The sequence below is a fragment of the Somniosus microcephalus genome, chromosome 4 (assembly GCF_052327205.1).
Source record: "Somniosus microcephalus isolate GS21.2 chromosome 4, FLI_Smic_1.0, whole genome shotgun sequence".
Lineage (NCBI taxonomy): Eukaryota > Metazoa > Chordata > Chondrichthyes > Squaliformes > Somniosidae > Somniosus > Somniosus microcephalus.
In genome coordinates, this window is record NC_140990.1 from 296,019,577 (window position 1) to 296,044,128 (window position 24,552).

At 46.5% G+C, this 24,552-nt stretch overlaps 1 protein-coding gene across 1 annotated transcript in view; it reads right to left on the reverse strand.

The window, feature by feature from the left end:
• The window catches only part of LOC147120556 (low-density lipoprotein receptor-related protein 1-like), a 2,135,446-nt gene that overhangs the window by 538,072 nt on the left and 1,572,822 nt on the right, over positions 1 to 24,552 (reverse strand). The window contains exon 36 of the mRNA XM_085986655.1: positions 63 to 197. Within this exon, the coding sequence (XP_085842781.1) occupies positions 63 to 197 (135 nt within the window). The remainder of the gene's footprint in view (positions 1 to 62; positions 198 to 24,552) is intronic.

Here is a 24,552-nt window from a genome sequence, read left to right on the forward strand (position 1 = left end):
GTTAATGTTCCATCAAACTACAACATTAGCAAGTAATTGAAAATGGGCAGAAAATCTCCTACCAGCTATCCAATCAACTGCTATGCCTTCAACCCGTCCAAGGCCATTAGTAATGATATCATCCCTCCAGGTCTGGTCTCGTGTAGCTCTGCTAATTGTACTCCTTCCCATATCTGTCCAGTAGATTGTATCATTTGCTGTAAATAAAATGTTATAATTGAAAATTCAGAAGCTCACTAATTTTCCAGGATGTTTCACCAGTCAAATTCTAACAAGAAATTTACAACTTCTAAGTGACCATTTTTTTTTCATTCTTCCTCTGTTTTCCATCAATTTTCTTCCCCTTGCCTGTAAGGTGTGCTTTAGCAGGTCATCTGCTGCCTAACTCAAGTGTTATTCTTCATGTATGAGCCCACATGCAAGAGTGAGAGCAACCTCTTCTGACACCACAGCCAAGCCCAATTATGTCTTCACCTAAAGCATACACACTTTCAACAGGGGTCACTGGATAATGATCTGGAGCAAGCACCATGCTGGGATTTTCAACTTTGACCTAAAATGGGCACAAGGTCGGCAGTGCCTGCCCAAGATCACAGTCGGGAGGCTTGAACCAGTTTCAGATTTGGTCCTCATTTGAATTTTATTGACGAGCAATAGGAGTTAAAAGGAGGCTCCATCACTGGTTTCTTACAGAGGAAAATCGGACAGCTTCTGTATGAAGCCAGCCAGTAGGTAGGACCAGTTGGGGGTGGAGCAAATTCTGGGGGAGGGTGGGGAGTGGATAAGAATGAGCCAGCTGTGGGCTGGCAGGCATAAGACTGAGGGAGGTTGCATTGGTGCTCCCCCTGGCTCCACAACAATCTTTTTACAAAATTAGGTTTTCCTGAGCAGTTTCCAGCGGTCCCTTTAAGAACTACTGGTTCGGCCACTTAACAAACGATAAAACTGGCACTACCATGCACAGCACATGCTCCGCCCATTTGTACATTAAAATTGCACTTGGGGTCCTACAGCCGGAATAGATACCCGATTTACATATTTAAGCAGCCTCTTGCGTGTTTTGGTTGGGAGTGTTGGGTGCCCACTTAAAGGCTTGCAAATCAGGCAGGCAAATGGGTATCCAAGGTGCCCACCAGAAATCCCTCTGTCAGTTGCCGGTCCAGGCAAGAAACAGATGGGCGGCAGTTGATAATCCCCATCTTCTGATTTTCTGCGACAATCACCACCGCGCCACCATCACCATCCGTTAGAAGTTCAGCTAACTTGGCACAGACCATAGGTTGAATCTGCAACCTTCTGACCTGTATAGTTCAATTACTCATTGTCTGAATCAGTGGACCTAATGCGGGAGCATAGGAAAAGTCTTATGTGTTTTATACGTTTTCTTTTTAAGTATACTTTTAATTAGATTCATCCATTTAAAAAATATATAAATTGGAACTGATTGTTCATAAACTAAGATATTGACATTACATATAGTAACGATAACAAGAATATAATAGTTTGTGGTTAAGATTACAAAACTGATTTTAAAATCTCTTCAAATCAGTGACAAAGAAAGGGGGGGAGAAATTGGGTGAGTAGCGCCAGCTGTTAGCGCCTAAAGAGGCAGTCAGTGGCTGTAGCGCCACTGGCTGCGTCTGCGGCGATATTCAGTAGGGGCGCTAATGGTGGCGTTAGGCATTTGCGCTGTGCCGCCACCGATGGCGTCATCAGTGTGCGCAGCGCCCCATTCATGCCCCGTTCGCGATATTTGGTAGCGAACGCCGCAGTTGCGCCACTCGCTACCCGCGCCCGGTTCACGGGGCCTTACTGTGCCGGCAGCGGCACAAGTTAAGGTGGAGTTGCGGGCGGCCGCTTTTTCGGCGGCCGCCTGCCAGCACCTCCGTCCCCGGCCTCCTAACCCCCCCCCCCCACCCCCCGCGGCATTGCCGGCTGTTTCCCGAGAGCCCGGCACTTCTCCTTGGTGCCGGGCTCATTTGCCAGCACTCGCGATCGGGGATCACGCTGTTGCAGGCACCTCCCCCTTAACAGTGGGAGGAAGGCCTGCAGTACCGCAGCGTGCCGTGCCCCAGCATGTGGCGCTGCGGCACATTGCGCTGCGATAATCAGTTTCAGCGCCCTAAGAGGACGCGGAGCGCCTCGAGCCTCGCCCCGTGTCCCTCGAGGGGCACTGAAACTGAATTTCTGGCGATCGGTATCACTCCGATCGCCGCGCTAAATCCTGCGCTCCGCCGACTTTTGCGCCACTTTGACGCCCCAACCCAATTTCTAGGCCCGGGTGTTTTTGGTGCGAGCTGCAAACGATGGCTTTGGCTTTCCTGATGTTCAATAGTTGGATTGAGATCGTTACTCATTCATGAATTACTATCAGTCAGTCTAACACCACAGAGATGAACATGTTTCTGTTCAGGGAAGGTTAGATGTGGGAAAGTGAATGAATTTTGAGGCCTGGAAAAGTGAATTCAGAAGACATTCTGTGGTTTAAAAAAATTCACAATTACTATTTGGCTTCCAAAGTAATGACTCAGGTACCACGTTATCTGGTTAGACAGGTTCTTTGAACTCCATCCAAAATAAATCTGCAACATATTCAGTGATTTGTACTGAATTTGTTGTGGCTCCTTTTCAAACAGTCTGTCTGTGCTTTGTGAGTGTACATATTTTAAGGAAGGTTTTTTCTGTGTGTGCAGTTGGAACAAGGGTATAAAATGGTTCAATAGCGCTAACAGGCCGTGTGAGCCTCAACAATCTTGTGATGGCTTCTTGGGGATTTGTCAGCTGCTGAAAAGACAAAAGCACCAATCTGTGATAACATCTTACCAAGTGTAATTTATTGAAACAACAATTGTATGAACATCTATTACTGAGATATAAAAGAGAATAAACCTATATAAGTTATTTAGTGCTGAGAAACATTGACTGAAATAAAATTATGCCATCCTCTACAAGACCTCAGCACAAAACTATTTATCTTCAGAGGCATTTTTCTTTTGTTAACAGCAATCGTGTTTTTTTACTGCTAATCTTTAAGCAGTTCAAATGCACAACGGACAAGTTTCTTCAACTAACAGAAAATGCTGGAAAAACTCAGGTCAGGCAACATCCGTGGAGAGAAAATAGAGTCAACGTTTCGGGTCAAACCCTTTGTCAAGGCTGGAAAAGCACAGGAAATGAAATAGATTAAAAGGGCTGGCTGGGAGAGAACAAAAGAGAAGTGAAGAGACATGGGTATTCAAAACGAGACGAGATGGTGATGGGACTAGTGGAGACAAAAGACAGCTCTAGATTAGGTGTGAAATGCGCTGGCAGAATGGGAGACAGCTGCCATGTGGGAGAGAAAAAATAAGGGGGGGGAAAAGGGCCAAAACAAAGGTGTGGATAAAAAATAAGTAAAAATGTAATGGGGGCTGAGGTTATGCTTGCTATCGTATTAAGTTTCTTCAACTGTTATCCTGACCTGACAGTGAAACAGAAAGGCTGAAAAACTTTCTTAGTGCGTACAAAATTGCTGATATTCATTTAGAAACATTGGGGATAATTTCAACTCACAAATAAATAGGTGGGTTGGGTCGGTGACATGGAAAAATGTTAAAAATCTCAAACCCGACCTCAACCCGCCTCCATCCCACCCACTTCCATGTTTAGCAGAGGTGGGACAAGGGCCTCCCAGGAGGCGGGTTGCTCATTTAAATATTATAATAAGGCTGGAAGCCTCACAATTAGCCTATCTTACAGGTTTAATCCTGGCCGGCCAAATTTCTCAGATCTTGGGAAACTCGGCAGCTCGAGGGTGGCGAGGACAGCTTCGGGGAGAAGGTAAGTGCCCTTACAACACTGCTTGTGGGCCAGGAGGAGCAGGCGTGCTTCCTCCCGACCCAGCAAGCTACCTTCTTCCTTGCCACCGGACTGCCCCCACCCCTGTAATCAGACCACCCCCCCAGGAACGGGGATTGGATCCACCCTCCCATGATTCCACTAACTCAAAAGCAGGCTCCCTACCTGCTTCTGCAGCCTCCTCTGGACTGCTCCCTGCCCAACAGGCAGCCAAGCCTGTCAATCAGGCTGGTCTCCGGGTGGGGATCCTGAAGAAAAAAGACGCACACTGTGGAGTTTTAACTCCACAGCGTGCGGGAAAACCCGGACTTCCCGACCGAAACACCGCTCTTCCTGCTCATGAAATCTGCCCCTGTCAATGGCCCAGAAATTCGGGTTGGAGGCTTCCCGCGGGTGTAAGCCCCCGACCTGCACTTACCTAGCGCGCCGGCTGTTGTGCTGTGGGCCCGCATGGGATTCTGATCCTGGGCCTGCTCCAGCTGCCGGCGCGCAGTGCTTGCATATCCCAGGGGCGCAGTTAGTTCGAAGCGTCCCCTGGGATCACGTGGGCCATGGAGAGCCAATGGTAGCAGGGAATCTGTATTCATAGATTTGACAGGGAGATCTGTAAAATCTATGAATACAATTCAGCCCCAAAACATCACTAAAACTTCAAATAAATTTTAAAACAATCACATTTTTAAAATAAATATAAATTACATAAAATAACTATTTTAAACAATAATTTACATTTTTGAAAAAGTTAATTACAGTTTTTAACAGGGCTAAAAATAAACTTACCTTTCTTTAAAGTATTTAAAAATAATAAACCTGTGGAAAAAATGTTTTAATTTTACTTAATTCACCACTTAACTTGTTAAAAGCAGGCCTTGCGACTGCTTTTTACAAGCGTAGCTCCTGGAGACTTACCCTCCCGGAGAAAGCTGCAAATAAAATGGAACTTCCAGGCATATGCGCTGCCTCTCCGGCGCACGTGTTCAACCTGTGAACCCGTTCCTTCAAGGGAACGGAAGTTCCGGTTTCCCGCGCATGCACAGTGCATGCTCGAAACCAGCACTTTCGCTGGGCCTACGGGTGAGTACCCAGTGCGTACTCACCCATGGGGACCCAAATTTCTGGGCCATGCATTATCGCGGCCATTGAGTTCCGACCTGACCAATATCAACTGCACAGCCCGAGAGCCGATAATAATTTCTTCAAGCAACCACAATTAAATGAAGTGAATGCATTTGCTCAGCAACAACTAGTGCACTCATCAAAGATCTAAGAATTGATGGGATGAACAAGTAATTACAGCTATAATATGTTTTCCTTTTTTGAAATTAGTATTCTTGAATTCCAGTGCCTCGGAATTGTCAGAAAATTATTTTTCTCTGATGCATTGGTAACAGCTAAAGAAGCCCACTTGGTAACATGTTTACTAATACCATCTGTTATGAACATATGGAGATAAATTGCAATACTCAGTGGCTTCTGTGCTCAAATCACTGACCTCTAGTCCTTGACCTCAAGTGCAGGTTCTGTGATTGGCTTCAACCCAACGGCAATGAGTAGAGGTTGGCAGTGTAAGTGCATAAATCATGCATTGCTGAAATTGATTTCCATAGTGTAACAAGGTGAATTCTCCTGCAGCAGCAGCAGGCTGATGGCTTCAATACTGACCATGAATACAGTCCCCTCTGAAGCACTGATCGAACAATTACTTGCACGTATGTATATAGCAGCACCAGCCATTATGGCAGCTGGAGAGCTTTTATTTGTAAATGTAGAGGGGATTTTGTGAGGCTTCACTCTCAGCATAGAGACTCGCTAGATAGATGCACAATTTGCAGAACTGGCTCTGTAGTTCTATCTCCAACCCACATGTCAATTTACTGAGGTTCCATACTGGAGCAGAGTCTTGCAAAATTATGACTTTAGTGATCATGTTGAAATCAATATCTTCTAAATGAATAACGAACCAGGGGGGTAAAACATCTGAAAGTTTAGGTATCTTCATAATGGATGGTAGTAGGAAGAAATATTTTACCAGCAGCATTTATTTATATATTACTCTAATGTCTCTAATGGCATTGTTTACAGTCAGTTAAAGGATATGCTTTTATAATATGGATTCTTTAAGCCCCAAGAGCAACCATCCCTCTTGTTTTTAGAAAATACAGAGATGCCAATCCAGCACATTAGGGTTCTAGCTTGTTGACTACAACTTCCCCAGTCAACAGTGTCTGTCGTCCCCGCTACCCCTCCATTGTACACTCCAAAAGGTTTCTCTTTCCATTCTAGCCAACAAATTATGTCCCCCAAATGAATCTTGCTCTTTCCTTTCACCCCCTCAGCACACTTTGTCTTCCCTGTTCTCAATGCTACAGTCCTGCTGAAAGAAGTAACGAATGTCTGGGGTTTGCTAATCAGAGATGGACTCCTGTTCATCTGCAAGTTGGGGCCTTGTTAGTTATATGAAGAATAAAGTGCTGGAGCTGGAGCCGCAGCTGCAAGGTGGTTCCTGGGAATTGTAAGCTATGGGAATGTTATTGTTGCATTGTCACTGTTAAATTAAGCCGCTGAGCACGGAGAGTCAGGTGGGTATAGTGAAAGATGGGGATCGGGTCCTGGTGTCCAGGATGTTTGGCATCCTGACACTATGTTCTGATCTATTGTAGATGGGATAAGAAAGTTGTACAAATTAATGGTAAGTTTATGATTTTTTTTTTACTTTTTGTGTTTTTCTTACAAGATAAATCAGATAGAATCATAGAAATTTACAGCACAGGAGGAGGCCATTTGGCCCACCATGCCTGTGCTGGCTCTTTGAACAAGCAGTCATGCTCAGGTACCTGTCCAACTCCCTTTTAAAATTATTTATGGAATCAGCTTCCACCACATTTTCAGGTAGAGCATTCTAGATTCTGACAACTCTGAGTGAAAAAAAAATTCTCCTCATCTCCCATCTAGATCGTTTGCAAATGATTTTGAATCTGTGACCTCTAGTTATTGACCCATGCACCAGAGGGAATAATTTTTCTCTATCTGCTCTATCAAAACCTCTTGTTCTGGACTTATTACATGCAGATAGCACCCTCTAGTGGTAGTTAGTGTATAGCAGTGTTAGTATACTGCAATAGGTTATTTGACCTTCCTGTTTTGACCTGGAAGTAGTATTCCAGGAAGAACCTGGCAGAGTTATGGAGATTCTCACATGAGGGATTCTCAATCCTGTGCCATCTCATCTTATATGCTAGGCAAGACGCAATGTCTGTGAGTATCTTTGTTTAATAATATGATAACAACCTTGTCAGTGTAGTATTTGACAATACTTTGTCTATAAGAAGTTATTAGTTGTTAGTTACCGAAGTTTAGCTCCAGTGCTATTTAGTTATACAATTAGTCTATTCTATTGTTATAAATATGTTTATATCTTATGTAACATCTAATGTATAGTACTCAGTTCTATGTACAAAACATACTTTGGCCTAGAAATTCATTGTAGCCACTTTTGGGGCGGTAAAGTGGGGCGGCCGCTAAAGTTTGCGCCCGCCGCCAAATCGAGGCCACTTCTCCGATATTCATTAGCTTCGCCCTAAGAGTTCGCTCGAGCGCTAAAACTGGTGTTGGACGCCTCTGTTTGGGCGCTAAGCCGGAGGTGCTGATCGATAGCGCCGAGGCTGGGCGCAGCGCAGGTGTGGCCATCTTGTGATTGACAGCACACACCCTGGCGCCGGCCAGCTCTTAAGGGGGAAGGGTCGACTGTGTCGGCTGCCATGCCCTGGATAGTGGAGCCCTGCAGCTAGGCCTGAACACTGCTGCTGGACCCAAATAGCACCTGAAGCCATGGAGAAGGCCCGTGAACGTGCGCAGCGCTTCTCAGAGCGTGATCTGAGTGTGCTGGTTGGTGCTGTGGAGAAGAGGCGCCATGTTTTGTACCCGCACAATGGCAAGAGGGCGCCATTCCGCATCTACAGGAGAGCCTGGAGGCATGTCGCCAGCAAGCTGTCAGCCAACAGCGAGGTCCCCAGGAGCGGTGTCCAATGCCGCAAAAAGTTTAATGACCTCACGCGGATTGTCAGGGTGAGTACCCTTTCCAGTGACCTCCTCATCCTTGCATGTGCACCTCACATTATGGGCAAAGGGACCTGAAAGCCCTAATGGCCAGCCCTCATCCAGCAGCGATGGGACAGGCATGAACATCAATTGCACAATCTGCACTTAACACACTGGCCAGGCTATTCCACCATGGGAGGCAGTGCACACAAGATCAGGGCGACACACTGGCCAGGCTATTCCACCATGGGAGGCAGTGCACACAAGATCAGGGCGACACACTGGCCAGGCTATTCCACCATGGGAGGCAGTGCACACAAGATCAGGGCGACACACTGTACTTAGAGGCCGTCCTTTCTCTTGCAGGCCAAGCTGGCAAATAATCGGAAGAGCCGGACTGCGACCGGGGGAGGCCGACCCCAGATCCAGCCGCTCACCGACCTTCAACATCGCGTGGAGCGCATCATGGGTGCCCGGGTGATTGGCCCTCTTGCATGTGGAGATGCCGACCCTGTTCTGGCCACCAATAGTAAGGAAATCCACGTTTGGACCTCTCTCGTCCCACTTGCGCATCAGATCTACATCCTTTGCCACTGTCCGACCAATGCGCTGAATGCCACCACTCATGCATCCCTTGCTGACGCCCTCTCCTCAGTCTAAAGCTACTCTTGTGCCTTCCTGCTTTCAGATGGTGAGGAGGAGGTCCCTGAACTTGCCAGTGACAGACCCTCCGAGGAGGAGCAGGAGGAGGAGCAAGAGGAAGGCGGCCCATCAGGGGAACCCTCAGCTGCGGCCACCCAGGCCAATGTAGGGGACACGTCTTCCCTGGAGGGGAGCGTGGCGGAAGTTTCGAAGGGGAGGGGAGCTCATGGGACCTGCGGCCTGCAGAAACGCGGGAGGGGGGTGGAAGCTCGGCGGCCTTCTCCCCAGAGGGGGGATGCGTCGGAGGGGAGTCCAATTGCTGGGCCCAGCGGCGAACAACAACACAGGAAGGGTCGGCCAGCTCGGCGGCCTTCTCCCCAGAGGGTGAGTCCGGCCCCCAGTCCGGAGATGGTCTTCGCCGAGGAGATGGAACGCCTCGAGGACTTGTCCGCGGACTCGGAGTGCCGGCACACGGAGCTCATGGCGGCAGTGGCATGGTTGCCTGAGGCCATCGAGTCCCTCTCTCGGAGTGTGACCGAGTTCGGGCCCTCAGAGGCCATCAGTCGGGCGGAGTTCCGGGCAGATCAGGCAGCGAGTCGGGCGGAATTCGGGGCAGATCAGGCAGCGAGTCGGGCGGAATTCAGGGCAGCTCTGGCAGCGACTGGCCAGGTGATCAGTGGTGCCGTCCAGTCAATGGCTGCTCTGATGCGGTCAGTGAACAGGTCAACACGGGCACTCACTGCTGCCACACTCGCTGTGTCAGCTAGGCATCGCCAGGGCACCCGGCGCGCTGCAGCAGCACAGCGGTCTGTCCCTCGGCAGATTGGTGCGCATGCTGCAGTGCTGGCCCGGGCGAGTGCCAGTGTCTCAGGCGACCAGCGAGCGCCTGCCATCCGCCAGCTTGCCCGCATTCCTCCAGCCGCCACTGCCACTCCCCCAGTGGAGCTGGCAGGAGCTACTGCAGCGACTGATGCTGGCCAGCCACAGCTGCAGCATTCAACAGCCGACCGCTCGACGGCCAGACCTCGACTAGGCCGACCCCCAAGGGCATTTGCCGTCACGACATGTGCCCCTCAGGCGCCTGCCCCCAACCTTGCAGCAGCCAATGGCCTTACTTTGAGGAGGAGCAGCAGGGCGGGCAGGGGCCACGCAAAGATGGCCAAGGCATCGCCCTAGCGGGCCAAATAGTCGAATGTGTGGCCAGTTGTGTTTGTTTTTTGAGGCCAAGGTTTGCATGTTTGTTTTTTGAAGGCCGATGATGTGATGTTTGTTTTTTACGAAGGCCGAGAATGACGGCCATTTTAGTTGCACTATTTTGTTAATCCTCTCCAGGTTGTGGGAGCGAGTAATTTGTTTGAGTGTTTTTTGGGGGTTTCGTCTGTTTTTGGTTTTCATGTGGGAAGGGAGCTGAGTTTGAACAATAAAGCATTTTATTTATTAACATTGTCCATGTTTGATCTTTGAAGTGTTTGTTGCCTTAACCGGCTGAGGGCTTACGGAGTGGCTGCAATCATGTTCTTTCATTGGCACATGCCATTCCCTGACAGGGGGCCTAGAAGTGACGTTCAATAAGCCGCCGACGGGCGGCCCTTGGACCTTGTGCCTCCCTCCTGGGCTGGTACTCCTCGTCCTCCTCCTCCTGAGGTGGTGGTCCAACGTGAGGTGGCAGTGCCTGAGTCCTGCGGATAGGCAGGTTGTGCAGCATGCAGCAAACGACGACGAATTGGGAGACTCGATCCTGCGAATACTGGAGGGCTCCCCCGGAGCGATCGAGACAGCGGAACCATTGCTTGAGGACGCTGATTGTTTGTTCTATGATGTTCCTAGTCGCTTGATGGCTCTCGTTGTATGCCTCTTCAGCAGGGGTCGTGGGCGCGCGGAGCGGGGTCATGAGCCAGGTACACAAAGGATAGCCTTTGTCCCCGATAAGCCATCCTCTTGGGGGAGGCTGTGCCTGGAACATGTCAGCCACAGTTGTCTGTCGCAGGATAAAGGCATCGTGGCTGCTGCCTGGAAAGCGGGCATTGACAGCTAGGATGCACTGCCTGTGGTCACACACCAGCTGTACATTGAGGGAATGGTAGCCCTTCCGGTTGCGGTAATCCTCGGCATGCTCAAGAGGTGCCCGCAAAGCCACATGCGTGCAGTCAATGGTGCCCTGCACCATGGGGAAGCCCGCTATTCTTGCAAATCCCACTGCACGCTGCTGCTGCTTGTCCAGGGTCATGGGGAAGGAGATGAATTGATGTCTCCTTGTGAAAAGGGCTTCTGTCACCTGGCGGATGCAGCAATGCACGGCGAACTGGGAGATGTTAGCGATGTCCCCAGCAGCGGATTGGAAGGAGCCGGTGGCATAGAAGTTGAGAGCCACCGTCACCTTCACTGCCACCGACAGAGACGTCCTGCACATCAGCTGTGGCTGCAGATCTCTGTGAAGCAGCTGGCAGATGTCTGCAATGACCTCCCTTCTGAATCGCAGCCTCCTAACACACATCGCGGCAGACATGGTCAGATAGGAGGACTGCTGGCGGTATACCCTGGGTGGGTAAGGCCTCAGTTGGCGACGCCTGTTGCCCCCTCTGCGTCTAGCCAGGGCTGCCACTCTCTCACGGCATCTGTAAGCTCTTCTGGCATAAGGCTGAAAGTCAGCGTTGGCACCCAATGCAGCCCCCATTATATGCTGGCAAACACTGAGCTCTCAATGAAGGCAAAGATAATTGCTAAGCTCTGGCCTGAGCCAAAAATACCTGTCCTAGTGTTGGTCCAAACCAGTAAGCTCTCCTCCTTGGTCTCTGTCCAAAAAACCGTGGCACAAGAGTGAATGCTGCAAAATGGCTGGCCTTTATAGTGCAGGGTAAGTGCCCTTTAAATAGCGCTCCCCGCGGCCCGGCTCGGCTGTGTACCGTTCCACTTCACAGTCGTTAGGGCCGCCCGGCGCACAATGGGCCGGCGCGAGTGAAGTTCCGGTTTGGGGCGCACAAAGGGCGTTGCACTATTAAATGACGTCATGATCTGCGCGCGCAGCAGGGCGCGCGCTAAGACTTTGCGCCGGCGCTAAATGTGTCCTGAAGTTGGGGAGAGGCGCAGATCGCGCTGCGCCCGGCCGCTAAGCGCCTAGCGCTCGAGATCTACTCCTCCTAAGGCGCTAACGGCTGGCGCGCCCAACTGAATTTCTAGGCCCTTGTCTTTGTTTACAAATTCACAAATTTGTTCAAGTAAAGCTTCAAAACAGCAAACCCGCTTCTCGAGGAATTATTTGAATGAGTGTTTAGCTGGCTGGATAACTAGATAGGAGCACGTCTAGCGAGACCAGTACACCTCATCCTCTTGAAAACCTCTATTAGGTCACCTCTTAACCTTCTCTGTTCCAAGGAGAACAGTCCTAACTTTTCCAAACTCTCCTCATTACTAAAGTCCCTCATCCCTGGTAACATCCTGGTAAACCTCCTCTGTGCCCTTTCTAAGGCCTTTACATCTTTCCTGAAGTGTGGTGCCCTGAATTGTCCACAATAATTGAGCTAAAGCCTAACCAGTGATTTATAAAGCTCCAGCATGATCTCTTTGCTTTTATATTCTGTTCCTCTATTTATAAAGCCAAGTAACCCATGTGCTTTTTTAACCACCTTATCAACTTGCTCTGCCACCTTTAAGGATTTGTGTATGTGGACACCAAGGTCTCTCTGCTAATCTATGCTTTTCAAAATCGTGGCATTTATAACATACTGTCTTTCCATACTAGTCCTCCGAAAGTGCATCATTTCTCCACATTGAACTCCATCTGCCATGCTTCTGCCCATTTCACCATCCTGTCTATGTCATCCTGAAGCCTATAACCATCCTCATCACTATCTACTACTTTGCCGTATCATCTGCAAACTTTATAATGCTACTCCCTACACCCAAGTCTAGGCCGTTCATAAAATTATGGACCCAAAACTGACCCTTGGGGAACACCACTGCAAACCAGCTCTCAGTCTGAAAAACATCCATCCACCACCACCCTTTGCTTCCTGTCACTGAGCCAATTTTGTATCCATACCACCACTTTCCTCTTAATTCCATGGGCTTCCATCTTCTTATTTAGCCTCCTGTGTGGCACTTTGTTGAATGCCTTCTGAAAGTCCATATATACAACATCTACTGCACTACCTTGATCAAGTTTCTCTGTTACCTTATCAAAGAATTCAATCAAGTTAGTCAGACATGATTTGCATTTAACAAATCCATGTTGGCTCTCCTTGATTAACCCATGCCTTTCCAAATGTAAGTTTATAGATTAAATAAACTAGTCTTCTCATTATCCATGCAAAAAAAAAAAAAAAATGACAGACCCTACCATCTAACTTTATGCTCAATTAATCTAAGATTTTTTGCAAAACTACCTCCCTGCAAATCCATTGCAAATGTTGACCATCGTTTTCTGTGAAGAATTTCTTCCTTCTTTCATTAGCTTTAGCCTATGTCCCCTTGTTCTTGCGTCTTGATTTGCCTTGAAGTAGTATCCTTCATTTATCTTATCTATACCATTTGGTATTTTGTATAATATCTCCTTTAATTTAGTTTATATCGTGGGTAGGTGAGAAACTGTCACATCAATTGTGTCTGAGAGAATTCCCTTTTCTGTAGTATGAATGGGTAGAATTTCTTTGGTAGAATGTCATTAGAGGGAAATTGAAATTGGGAGGAAAGGTTTTGTACAATAGGATTAGTGAATAATAAAAGTAGAAAATAATCAGAATAAACAATTAGAAAGGAGGAAAATAGAGACTTATCCAATGAGGAAGAAGAATATTGATACACCGTTTTGACAGGCATGATATTATGGTGTAGTAGACAGATGTGACATTCTATTGCAAATGTAGTGACAAATATGGAGCACTGCAATTTTAACAGTATATAGCTTTTCTAAATGTTTCACACTGAAATGACTGACGATGTAGTTGATGTTTAATTAGTATGTGTTTGCCAGCAACACTACGCTTGTCAACAGGCATGATAAATCCTGTGAACTTGTACACATTCCACATACAGCATGATTTGCTGCACAAGTACTATAATTTTATAGCATCCAACGTTGCACTGCACAAAATATTATCTGATGTCACAATAATGCTTATAAGATTTTAAATCTGAGGATTTTATCTATTTTAATAATAATGTAGTTAAAATACAGCCATCAATCCTGTCTGACATAAAAAGTGAAGTGTCTTACTTTGATGTGACTCACAAAATAGAATATCATTTCTTTATTAAAATTAAAACAGAAATTGCTGGAAAACACTCAGCAGGTCAGGCAGCATCAGAACAGATAAAAGGTCATCGACCTGAAACGTTAACTCTGTTTCTCTCTCCACGGATGCTGCCTGACCTGCTGACCAGCATTTTCTGTTTTTATTTCAGATTTCCAGCATCCGCAGTGTTTTGCTATAATTTTTGTATTGAATGTTGCCATATGTAACCGCTATTAATGTACCAGAAATGACCCCAGTAGATAACTATCACCTGAAGCATACATTGCATCCTATTTGATTAATCACAAGAATATAACATAAGCCTACCAGTTATTCAACATGAAAATATAATGAAACAAACTTGACAATAAACAATTAACAATCCTTTAGCTGCTGCTGGAACAAAGCCCTTGATGGAAAAATCCTAACCAGTGAAAGTTGCTGACTTTCAGTATCTTTGGCAAACCACAATACCATCCTCAGTGCTCAAAGGGTGATATGGCCAAAAGATCGTGAAAATGTAGCGGGATTCCCGAGTTACCTTTGCTTCATCATGGAGGACTTCATTCCACAATTTAGTACAATTTAGTACAATGAATTGCTGGGCAACTGCAAATTGTCCATTTTAACATTCTTCTTGGTAGTTGTGATTTCTTTCCTAGTCTTATTTCACCAAGAAGTATACCGTATACTAAGATATGGGGAAGGGTAGTTTTCCCATATACACTTTTAATTGCGAGTTGTAAAGAACCTCTTTTAGGTTGTGAATGCCAAGATGCTGCATTAAAAACCAACAAAATAACACGTACCCATCTACTCACCTGCATCCTTCATGAATTGGTATTTTATGCACTCCCTGTTATTCAAAGAACCCCAAGGGACAACAGAGCAAAGTGTTGATTACAATTTCCCGTTACAACTCATGCACAACAAAGTGCACAATAAAGCATTCAGTAATATGAAAAGACTTATATCATGCAATAGAACCACAAGCCATTGAAAGCTCCCTTTCAGTTTCATTGAATTTATCTCAATTGTATATCAAAACAAATAATTACTGCTATTTTCTGGCTCTCAGTGGTAAAATATTGTCCCTCATCTTAATAGTGAGGAAGCACTTTGTCACTTCTGTAATTCTCAAGGCATTTACTTAAGACTATAGCTCTCAATTTTAGTTCTTCACTTGCCAACTTTTTTTTATTTCACTTGTATACAATACAACTGTGGTTCCTTTGACTTATTGTGTACATTCACTGTGCATCTCTCAGTCTCCTGGTCTCCTTATCTGAGAAAGAACATGCATGTCTTAGAGGCGGTGCAACAAAGGATCACTAGATTGATCCTTGGGATGAGAGGGTTGTCCTATGAGGAGAATTTGTGTAGAATGGGCCTATACTCTCTGGAGTTTAGAAGAATAAGAGGTGCTCTCATTGAAACATATAAGATTCTGAGGGGATTAACAGGGAAGATGCTGAGAAGTTGTTTCCCCTGGCTGGAGAGTCTAGAACTAGGGGGCATGGCCTCAGGATAAGGGGTCGACCATTTAAGACTGAGATGGGAAGGAACTTCTTCACTCAGAGGGTTGTGAATCTTTGGAATTCTCTACCCCAAAGGGCTGTGGATGCTGAGTCGTTGAGTATATTCAAAGCTGAGCTAGATAACTTTTTGGACTCTAGGGGAATTAAGGGATATGGGGATCGGGCGGGAAAGTGGAGTTGAGGTCAAAGATCGGCCATGATCTTATTGAATGATGGAGCAAGTTCGAAGGGCCATATGGCCTACTCCTGCTCCTGCTCCTAATTCTTATGTTCTTATTTTCTCTCCAAGTGGTTCTCATTCTGTATGTATAACACATGGCGCTAGCTAAATCTGATCAGCACAATGGGAATTCAAAAGTGATGCACATCTATAATGACAGGATTTCTAAAACCAGACAAATTAAAGAAAAGAAAGGAAACAGTTAGATATCATCTGTGTCTAGGTCGAAATGAAGGAGAATAAAAGATATCACTGGGCCACGGAATCCATTTCTGTAAGTCTGTGAAGGTAAGTGCAGCGGGTGTAATTACGTTCTGCTATACCAATCTTTTATACATGGGAGATGAGTTCCTTGAATTCCCTGTGCTATTAGTATTGTATTTCAACAATGTCTCATTTATCAGCCTATTCCTGTAGAGATGATGATAGTTTGGCATTAAATATGGTAGTCCTGTAATGGCTGTATTTTACTTGTGCTTAACAGAATATATAACTGAGCAGATGCATAATTAGTTATTTTTGGCAGTAAATGTAATAATCTAAAAATGGTTGCTTCCCACCAGAAGAGTTAGACTATTTTCAGAGTACGAGAGTGTCTGAGATAACCCTCCCTCCCCATAGTGTTTGCATGATGCAGCAATGTTATTTTATTCATGTTAACACTGATAAACCAAACTATTTGAGAGAGAACTGGTTTCTATTCTGACATAATGCTCCATTTGAACATTTCCTGTTCAAATTCCAGTTGTTATAGGAACCTGAGGCAACTCTTGAGCAAATTTTGAGATGCCACAACTGAAACTAATTTAGTGCTCACCGATATCTTGATGGACAGTTCTTATTAACTATTCATGGCAGGCTTGTAACCAATTGACACTGTGAGCTCAGCAAAGGAGACGGGGCAGAAAATTGTGCAGTTATCAGTGCTTAAAAGGCTACAACCAAAGGTAAAGGAATGTGTCCAGTTAAAGGTAAGTGATCGTATATGGAGTCAAAAATTGTTTCCGTCTATCCAAAGGTTGCAAATATTTTAAATGCACTTTTCAGCCTTTGGAAAGGTTAACTGAAGGAAAAGAAGTGACTGGAAAAAAACAGGGTAAGGCAAACAGATTATGGCCCAGAAATTAGGATCGGGGGCTTGCCGCGCGTGCAAGCCCCCGATGTGCACTTACCCGGCGCGCCGACAGCTGAAGCCTGGGACTGCTTGGAATTCCTGTCACTGGCCCGGTTCAGCTGTCGGCGCGCTGTGCTTGCCTGATCTAGTGGCGTAGTTAGTGCGATGTGCCGGCTGGGATCAGGTGAGCACTGGGCAGCCAATCAGGGGAGGGGAAACTTCATTCATGAGTTTGATTGTAAGAACTGTCAAACTCATGAAAACTACGGGCGCCCAAAACATTAGTTAAACTGTAAATAAAATTTTAAAAAACATCCCACTAATTAAATGAACTATAAATAACTTTAAAAAACTATTTTAAACAATTAATCACATTTTTGAAAAAAATAATTTTTTAAGAAATCGGGTCTAAAAATAAACTTACCTTACTGTAAAGTCCTTAAAAACAATAAAGCTGTGGAAAAAATGTTACAATTTTAAATAATAGACCACTTACCTTAAAGAATCAAGTCCTTACGTCTCCTTTTTACATTTCTAAAAAGTTCAGGGCCTTACACACGGGCAAACCTGTCAAAAAGAAGGAAGTTCAACACGTGCGCGCAGAGTCCTTGGAGGAAATGCCGGTTTCCCGCGCATGCGCTGTGCATACTGAAATCCGGCACTTCCAATGGGCCCACGCGTGAGTACCCCGTCCATACTCACGCGTTGGGACCGGAATTACTGGCCCAATGAGGCAGGAAATGGTGTCTATGGGCAAGTAAGGAAGTGATGCAGCTCTTGAAACCTCTATTTGGTAGCTAGAAGTACTTCTGCATAAGCTGAATTTGAGGAGGTTTGCCATGTTTGACATTCTAGGGCACTTTCCCCAGAGGGTAGTAGTGTAGTATGGCTGGCAAAGAGATAGCAGACAAACACATTGCTGTATACTATGGGCCAGAAATTCCAGGCCAGAAGCGTGAGTGCGCTCGGGGTACTCACGCTTCTGGCCGTTGGAAATGCCGGCGTTCAGCAGGAACAGCGCATGCGGGGAACGCCGGCATTTCCAGACCTCGAGCGCGTGCGACTGCACAGGCAGCGCTTGCGCAGTGAACTTCGTGGATTTCATTCATGAAATCCGTGAGGGTAAGTCCTCAGAACTTACACTGAAAAAAAGCAAGTGTAAAGTGGTTCATTGGCTGCGGAGGAAGATATATTTTATCGTGGAGCTTTTGAAATGCAATATTTTTGTTTGGGAAAGGGAGGGAAGTTATTTTAAGAAATTTTAAGTAAGCTTTAAAGTTAAAAAAAAATTTTTAAAGGGTTTTCAGAACGGTAGGTAGAAGGAGCAATTGTGGCTGTGTGAATGGAATGTGAGAATGAGTTATGTATGTATGTCCACATATATTCCTTTACGTATATGTATGTATGTTTTATATTCCTTTACTATGAATGTATGTTTTTAATTATGATTTTCCAATAAGTTACTTTCTCTGAAAGTCATAATTAAATAATACATTCATACACATAAGTAAAGGAATATATACATAACACGCAAAGGAATATATACAGACATACATACTTTCAGAAGCTCCACGATAAGAAATATCTTCCTCCGCAGCCTCTGTAGCAACTGTACCCATGCTTTTTTCATGTGTAAGTTGTAATGACTGGACCTCACTGAAAGCATTAATGAAAGCGGCGAATTATACTGCACACGCGCTGCATGTGCAGTCGCACGCGTTCTGCCTCTGAACCCCTTCGTTCAGAGGACAGGAAATGCTGGTTTTCCCCACATGCACTGTGCATGCTGAAAACCGGCATTTCATCCGGCCAGATGCGTAAGTACCCCGACCATACTAGCGCATTTGGAAGGGAATTATTGGGCCAACATTTTACATGTCAATAAAATAAAAAATTTAACACTTGCACCACTTGCCCCCTCGCACCTGCGACTGAGGATCCAAGGAGGTGCATTGCGCAAGAGGTCATCATCGGACGTATCCTCACACTGTTCCCTTTGGGGAACTGTATGAAGTGGTGGAAGGATTTATGGCCGTGATTAACGCTCATTCCGTGACCGTAACCACCTTTGAACCAGCCATTAGGGTGGTTAGTCCTATGGCGGGAGGGTTTTACGGGCTCCCACAACCCATCTGAGGGGGGGGGGCGGCCACCAACACCCACGGACGCAAGTATCCCGCTGGATGTCCACCCAGAATTTAAAGTTGGAGCTCCGACTCCACTTGCCGGGACTGTCTGGAGTGGGGTTCAAAACCCTACTCCTTCTGGCCCAGCGGCGGGGATGCTTACTGCTACGCAAAAGGCCCACTCCGCACAAAAGGTGACACCCATACGTTTCCTGCGCCTTTTCCCTCCCCGTGACTGGAGCCCTATGCTGCCATTTCACGTTGCTAATCGGATTGGGCCTTTGTCATAGCGGTTGGATCCCTGCCGCTGGGCCAGATCAGGGTAGGGTTTCGAACCCCGCTCCAGACAGTCCCGGCCAGTGGAGTCGGAGCTCCGGCTCTAAATTCTGGGTTGACATCCAGTGGGATATTTGCGTCCGTGGGTGTGGGTGGCCTCCCCTCCTTGTATAGCTTGTGGGAGCCCGTAAAACCCTCCCGCCATAGGACTAACCGCCCTAATGGCTGGTTCAAAGATGGTTACGGTCACGGAATGAGCGTTAATCACGGCCATAAATCCTTTCACCACTTCATACAGTTCCCCAAAGGGAACAGTGTGAAGACACGTATGACGACGACATTGCTAAATAAATAAATGGAATTAAAAAAATTCTTTTAGGGCTTTTAAAAGTCTTTAAATTGCTTTAATTCTCTTTAAAACTACTTCAGATTACTCAAAATAATGTAAACATTTAAAAAAGTTTATAAAAGTTACCAAAATCTTCAAAAAACTTCCAAAAACCTATTTAAACTGCTGCTTTGCATGTAAAAAAGCAAAGCAGCTTGACAGAAACATTGGGGGCGTGTCCAGTGAAACTGAGACCTCAAGGGGCATGTCTCACTTACACTGCACGCTCCTGGGTCCGCGCTGGCTGCACTCCTGGGCGGCGTGACGTCATACGCTGCCCGGGATTCTTGCTTCAGTTTCTGGAAGTGCAGGCGTCCCTGGAGCTGATCGGCAGGAGCGCGGGGTAAGTGCAAATACGGGGCTTGCACGCGCTGCAAGCCCCGTTCTGGAATTTCTGGCCCATTACCTGCACAACCCAGGTATAGATGCGGAAGATGATGACACACCTGACAAAAACTTCCAAGATAACAAGATCCAACAGCACATTTACCAGAAAGCATACCATAAGCTGTTGCTTATTAACATGTTCCAATTTATTGCTGACTCTTATTTTTACATAACCTTACAGCACTTTCATTGTTTGTCATGCTATTCCCCAGCAGGATTGCACCTCACAGTTGAAATCTGTGGCACAGTCACATCTCAAACATCTTCATACACATCTTTGTCACACAACCCAGCTGCATGATGCATGGTTGCTTGCTGACACCAAGTGAAGACAAAGTATGGATATATGTCTGACACTGTGCATGTACTCTTCCAACTTACACTTGGAGGAGGCTACCCATGACTCCCTTGCATATAGGAGCTGTAGGGTTCTCAAAATTCCCACATTCCCCAAAAGTTGCTAAGGAAGGGACCCTGATTTTGGACAAGTTATTAAAAAGGGTACCCAAAAGAAAATGGCTTCTGAAACCTCGTGACTGAAGCCTGCAGGATTTTAAAAAGCAAGGCCCTGCAAAAGCAGGCCCATTCATAGCTTTGAAAAGAAACCTGACATGCATGGACCCGTGAAAGACTTCTAAAGCCAGACAGCTAGATAAACACAGAATATGCATCCTTCATCTTGAAACAGATCAACTCAGGATAGACCTAATCTTGAGGCAATTAACTTTTTGCATACATAATCGGTTACAGCTCAAAGTAGCTACCAAGCCAGGAAAATGCCGATTAAACTTCATAAATGACAAACAGCCAGGATATTGAAGCCATTAAGCAAGGAGACAACCGCCCCAAAAGCAGTTAAGGTGAATGACTGTAATCACCTTAGACGAGCTCGCCAAAATTAAACAAAGAACTCGACCTGATTTGGCGCGCAGATAAGGGATGAAGAACCGAGTATATTTGTAGGCCCACCGGTAGCCAAGGTCTCTTCTCTTCTCTTCCCGCTCTGACACCAAGGACGCCCACCATAACACCGGGGGCCAAACGCTTAGCACGCTCAGCATGGCAGAAGAGGGTGAGCCATCGGGGCACGGTGTGAGGAACGGAGCCAAACAGCAAGGTCAACGTCACAGCACGGCGGGGCAGGCTCAACCGAAGACAACTAGGCCGCAAAAGACCAAGCCTACGCCAAAGACCACCAACCGAGCCCAGCCGCATCGAAACCCGACGACCAAACCACCACAAGAACAAAACCCGAAGTTTCCACTTTACAACCTAAGGTATCCAACAAAAGACTTTACTATCCCTATTTCTAGCAAAAGAAAAGGGGACTTACCGGACAAATCCATAATCGCGCCCTTACCGCATCAGCGGACTCAACCCAACTGAGGGACCTTCGCAGTTCCCAAGACTGAGACCACGTGGGGACGGCAGGCCCCAAAGGACACAAAGAGTGAACCCTGAAACCGCAACCGACTTATTTGACAGGTTTCGAACTGTCAAGGAAACCCCATTGGTGAGCATAAATCCCTGGCCCCTCTTAGCTCAATCTAGTTAGGTATTGGGGGTGGGACAAGGGTAGGGGGATTATTAATGTGATTGTTCCCTCGTTGTGCCGTGTGTTCCCCATTCCCAGCTAAGTGTACTTTTACATGTCTGTAATTATTCTAGTAATTTCCAGTGTTGTAATCTTATTGTGCCTTTAATAAAAATACGGTTTTCTTGCACCAAACCAGTTGTCTACTCTAATTCTGTATCGCCGCCTGTACCTAAGTCTGGTGTCTAGAACCCAGGGGTGCAGGAGCGATTCGAACCGCTCAGAGACAGTCAGGGGCAGAGCTGACTGGGCACACGCCAACACCCTACAGAGCATCGAGAGAATAGAGGAAGGTGTAACTGCAACCTAGCCCTAGTGCCGTTCTTGTGTCTGCTTCCTCTTCTCACACACTCCCACAAAGACATACATGCACCCACACAAACATCAGCTGCCATTAATACCTTGTAAGGCTAACTTTGTTTGAAGCAGTGCCTTGGAGCCAGCATTCTAATATTTTTCCTTTTGCTGTGACTGTAGGACTAGAAGAGAGATCCAAAGCAAGACAGCATCTCACTGCATCCTCTATTCATCTCACCTAGATTTGCAAGCACCAGCATATACATCTGGAAGGTGTAGTCAGTGAGCAGGAGGAAATAGAACCACGTTATTCACAGCACACAGTGGCAGAGGAGGAATAGGAACCTATTGCCTGGAAGACCACGTGGCTGTCATCAATGATTGCTGTGCTTTGGTGAATGCAGCAGTGTGGTGACATTGAAAAGTTATGTTATGCTGCTGCTATTCAGTAGGGAAGGAGATGACCAATGCATCAGACATCTGTTTAATACATGTGTTTATGCAGCATGTTACATAGAAACATAGAAACTAGGAGCAGGAGTAGGCCATTTGGCCCTTCGAGCCTGCTCCGCCATTCAACGAGATCACGGCTGATCATCCAAACCCTAGCACCCGGTCCCCACACCGACAGCCATCCCACCCAAGTCCTATCCCCGTAACCCCGTAACCCCACGTATTTAATCCCCCCCTAACACTAAGGGCCAATTTTTTTATCATGGCCAATCAACCTAACCCGCACATCTTTGGACTGTTGGCTGATACTATTATTGATCCCAATGCTAGCTTGTAAGTAGATGGAGTGGAAAGGTTGATGGCAGAGGTTATCTTGACTGCCACTAGCGGTGCTATCCCTATGGTTAAGGTTGGCTGTAAATATCCTTGCAGCAGATGTTGCATCTATTCAATTGGCTCCCTGCTGATCTGGAGCCTCCAGATCCCCAAAGTCGTTGCCAGATAGATGTGCCAGAGCCTGCAGATAAGATTGGTGGCATAATGGCAGGCGCTTGCTAGGGAGCCTGCAGAGTTCCCTAACATACCTTCTTCCATGTTGTACTGCTTCAACAATGAAATGCTATATTAAAACCAACGTCTATCATTAATTTTAAATTGCAAACTATCACAGGGCTCTGTAGCTTTCACATTGATGTCTTGGGCTCAGTACCACCCGTTATTTGAGCGTTATGAGTGCCGTTAGGAATCCAAAATGGCTCCACAGCACACGTGGACACTTCTGACGCAAAGCGCACCACCAGAAGTATGTAGAGCAATGCTGATTTGAGCCAGCACTGCCTTTTTGGAGCTCCATGCTGCAGCTGACGCCTTCTCTTAGGCGCCCACACTGAACACGCATTAAAGACCCTCCCCCCCCCGCCACCAGCGCTTATTTAAAGAGATCATCAACTACTTACAGGTTAGTTGCTGGTTGAATTATTTTGGCTGTTGCTACAATTCCACATGTTTTTGGAGCTTTCCATAGTTGTTTCAAAAGTCTACAGGGAGTGGTGTGGCAGGTGCTGAAGTGCTTTTTGCTGATTTCAAGGCTTCTGCACAAACCAATTGCTCCCAGACATGGGTGCACTAGTAGGCCTTCCGCTTGGAATAGAGCATGACTGGGAGAATGAGCAGAGGCCACGCAGAGCTTGATGAGGGAGGAGGAAGAGAGGGAGGAGAGCTCTCAGCGGGAGGTCATATCTGCACAAGGGTGTTCCAGGAGCAATTCTCCTACCTGAACCTCAGCGATGACCAATGTTTGAGATGTCTGCACTTCATTAAGGAGATCCTCACTGAAATATGCAAAATGCTGCAGACACAACTCCAACCTCAGGGCAGGACAAGTGCCAGTGGCTGTGAAGGTGACTGTGGCTATGAACTTAACGCAAATGAGTCCTCCCAGGCTGGTGCTGGAAATATTAGCAACATCTCGCAGTTTGCAATCCTCCGAGAGGTCACCGAGGCTCTCTGTTCAAAGAGGGATAACTTCATTTCATTCCCTCTTGCCAGAGACAAGCAGGTGAAGGGAGCATGACGTTTTGCAAGGTTCACACCCATGGTGCAGGGTGCCATTGACTGCACGCGTGTGCCGCATGTCAACTCTGCCATATTCCGGAACCGAAAGGGATGTCACGCCCTCAATGTGCTGCTGGTGTTGGACCAAAGGCAACGCAACATGCAGGTCAATGCCCGGTATCCTGGCAGCAGTCATGATGCCTTTATTCTACGGCAATCTGCTGTGCCAGCTGTATTTCACCGACCACGGCAATACAAAGGGTGGTCTGGGCAACAAGGGCTATCCACTGATGATTTGGCTCATGACTCCAGTTCACAGCCCACGCACACGTGCGCAGCATGCAAACAATGGGAACTCTGCTGCCACAAGAAATGTGATAGAGCAGACCATTGGCATGCTGAAGCAATGATTCCACTGCCTGGACCACTCTGGAGGAGCCCTGCAGTATTCGGCTGAGCAGGTTTCAAGATTCGTGATGAGGTGCTGCATGCTCCACAACCTTGCCATCACAAGGGGACAGCCATTGCCACTACCTATCAGGCAGAAGCTGAGGAGCAGGAGCACGAGGATCAGGTGGAGGAGGAGGAAGAGGAGGACGTGGAAGAGGAGGAGGTGGAAGAGGAAGGAAGGCGGCAACCTTGACAGCCCCTTTCTGCCCGGGCTGTATGTTAAGAACTAATTCAAGTGTGATACCAGGAACCTCAACCTCAATTCCCAATTCATCAACAGTTCCACACTCCTTACCTTTCTTCTGCCACAATATAAAAATAAAAGCCAACACAAAATAAACATTCCAAACCAAATGTAATTGAATGAAATCATACCATATTGCATACAAACTTAAACTAATCAATCT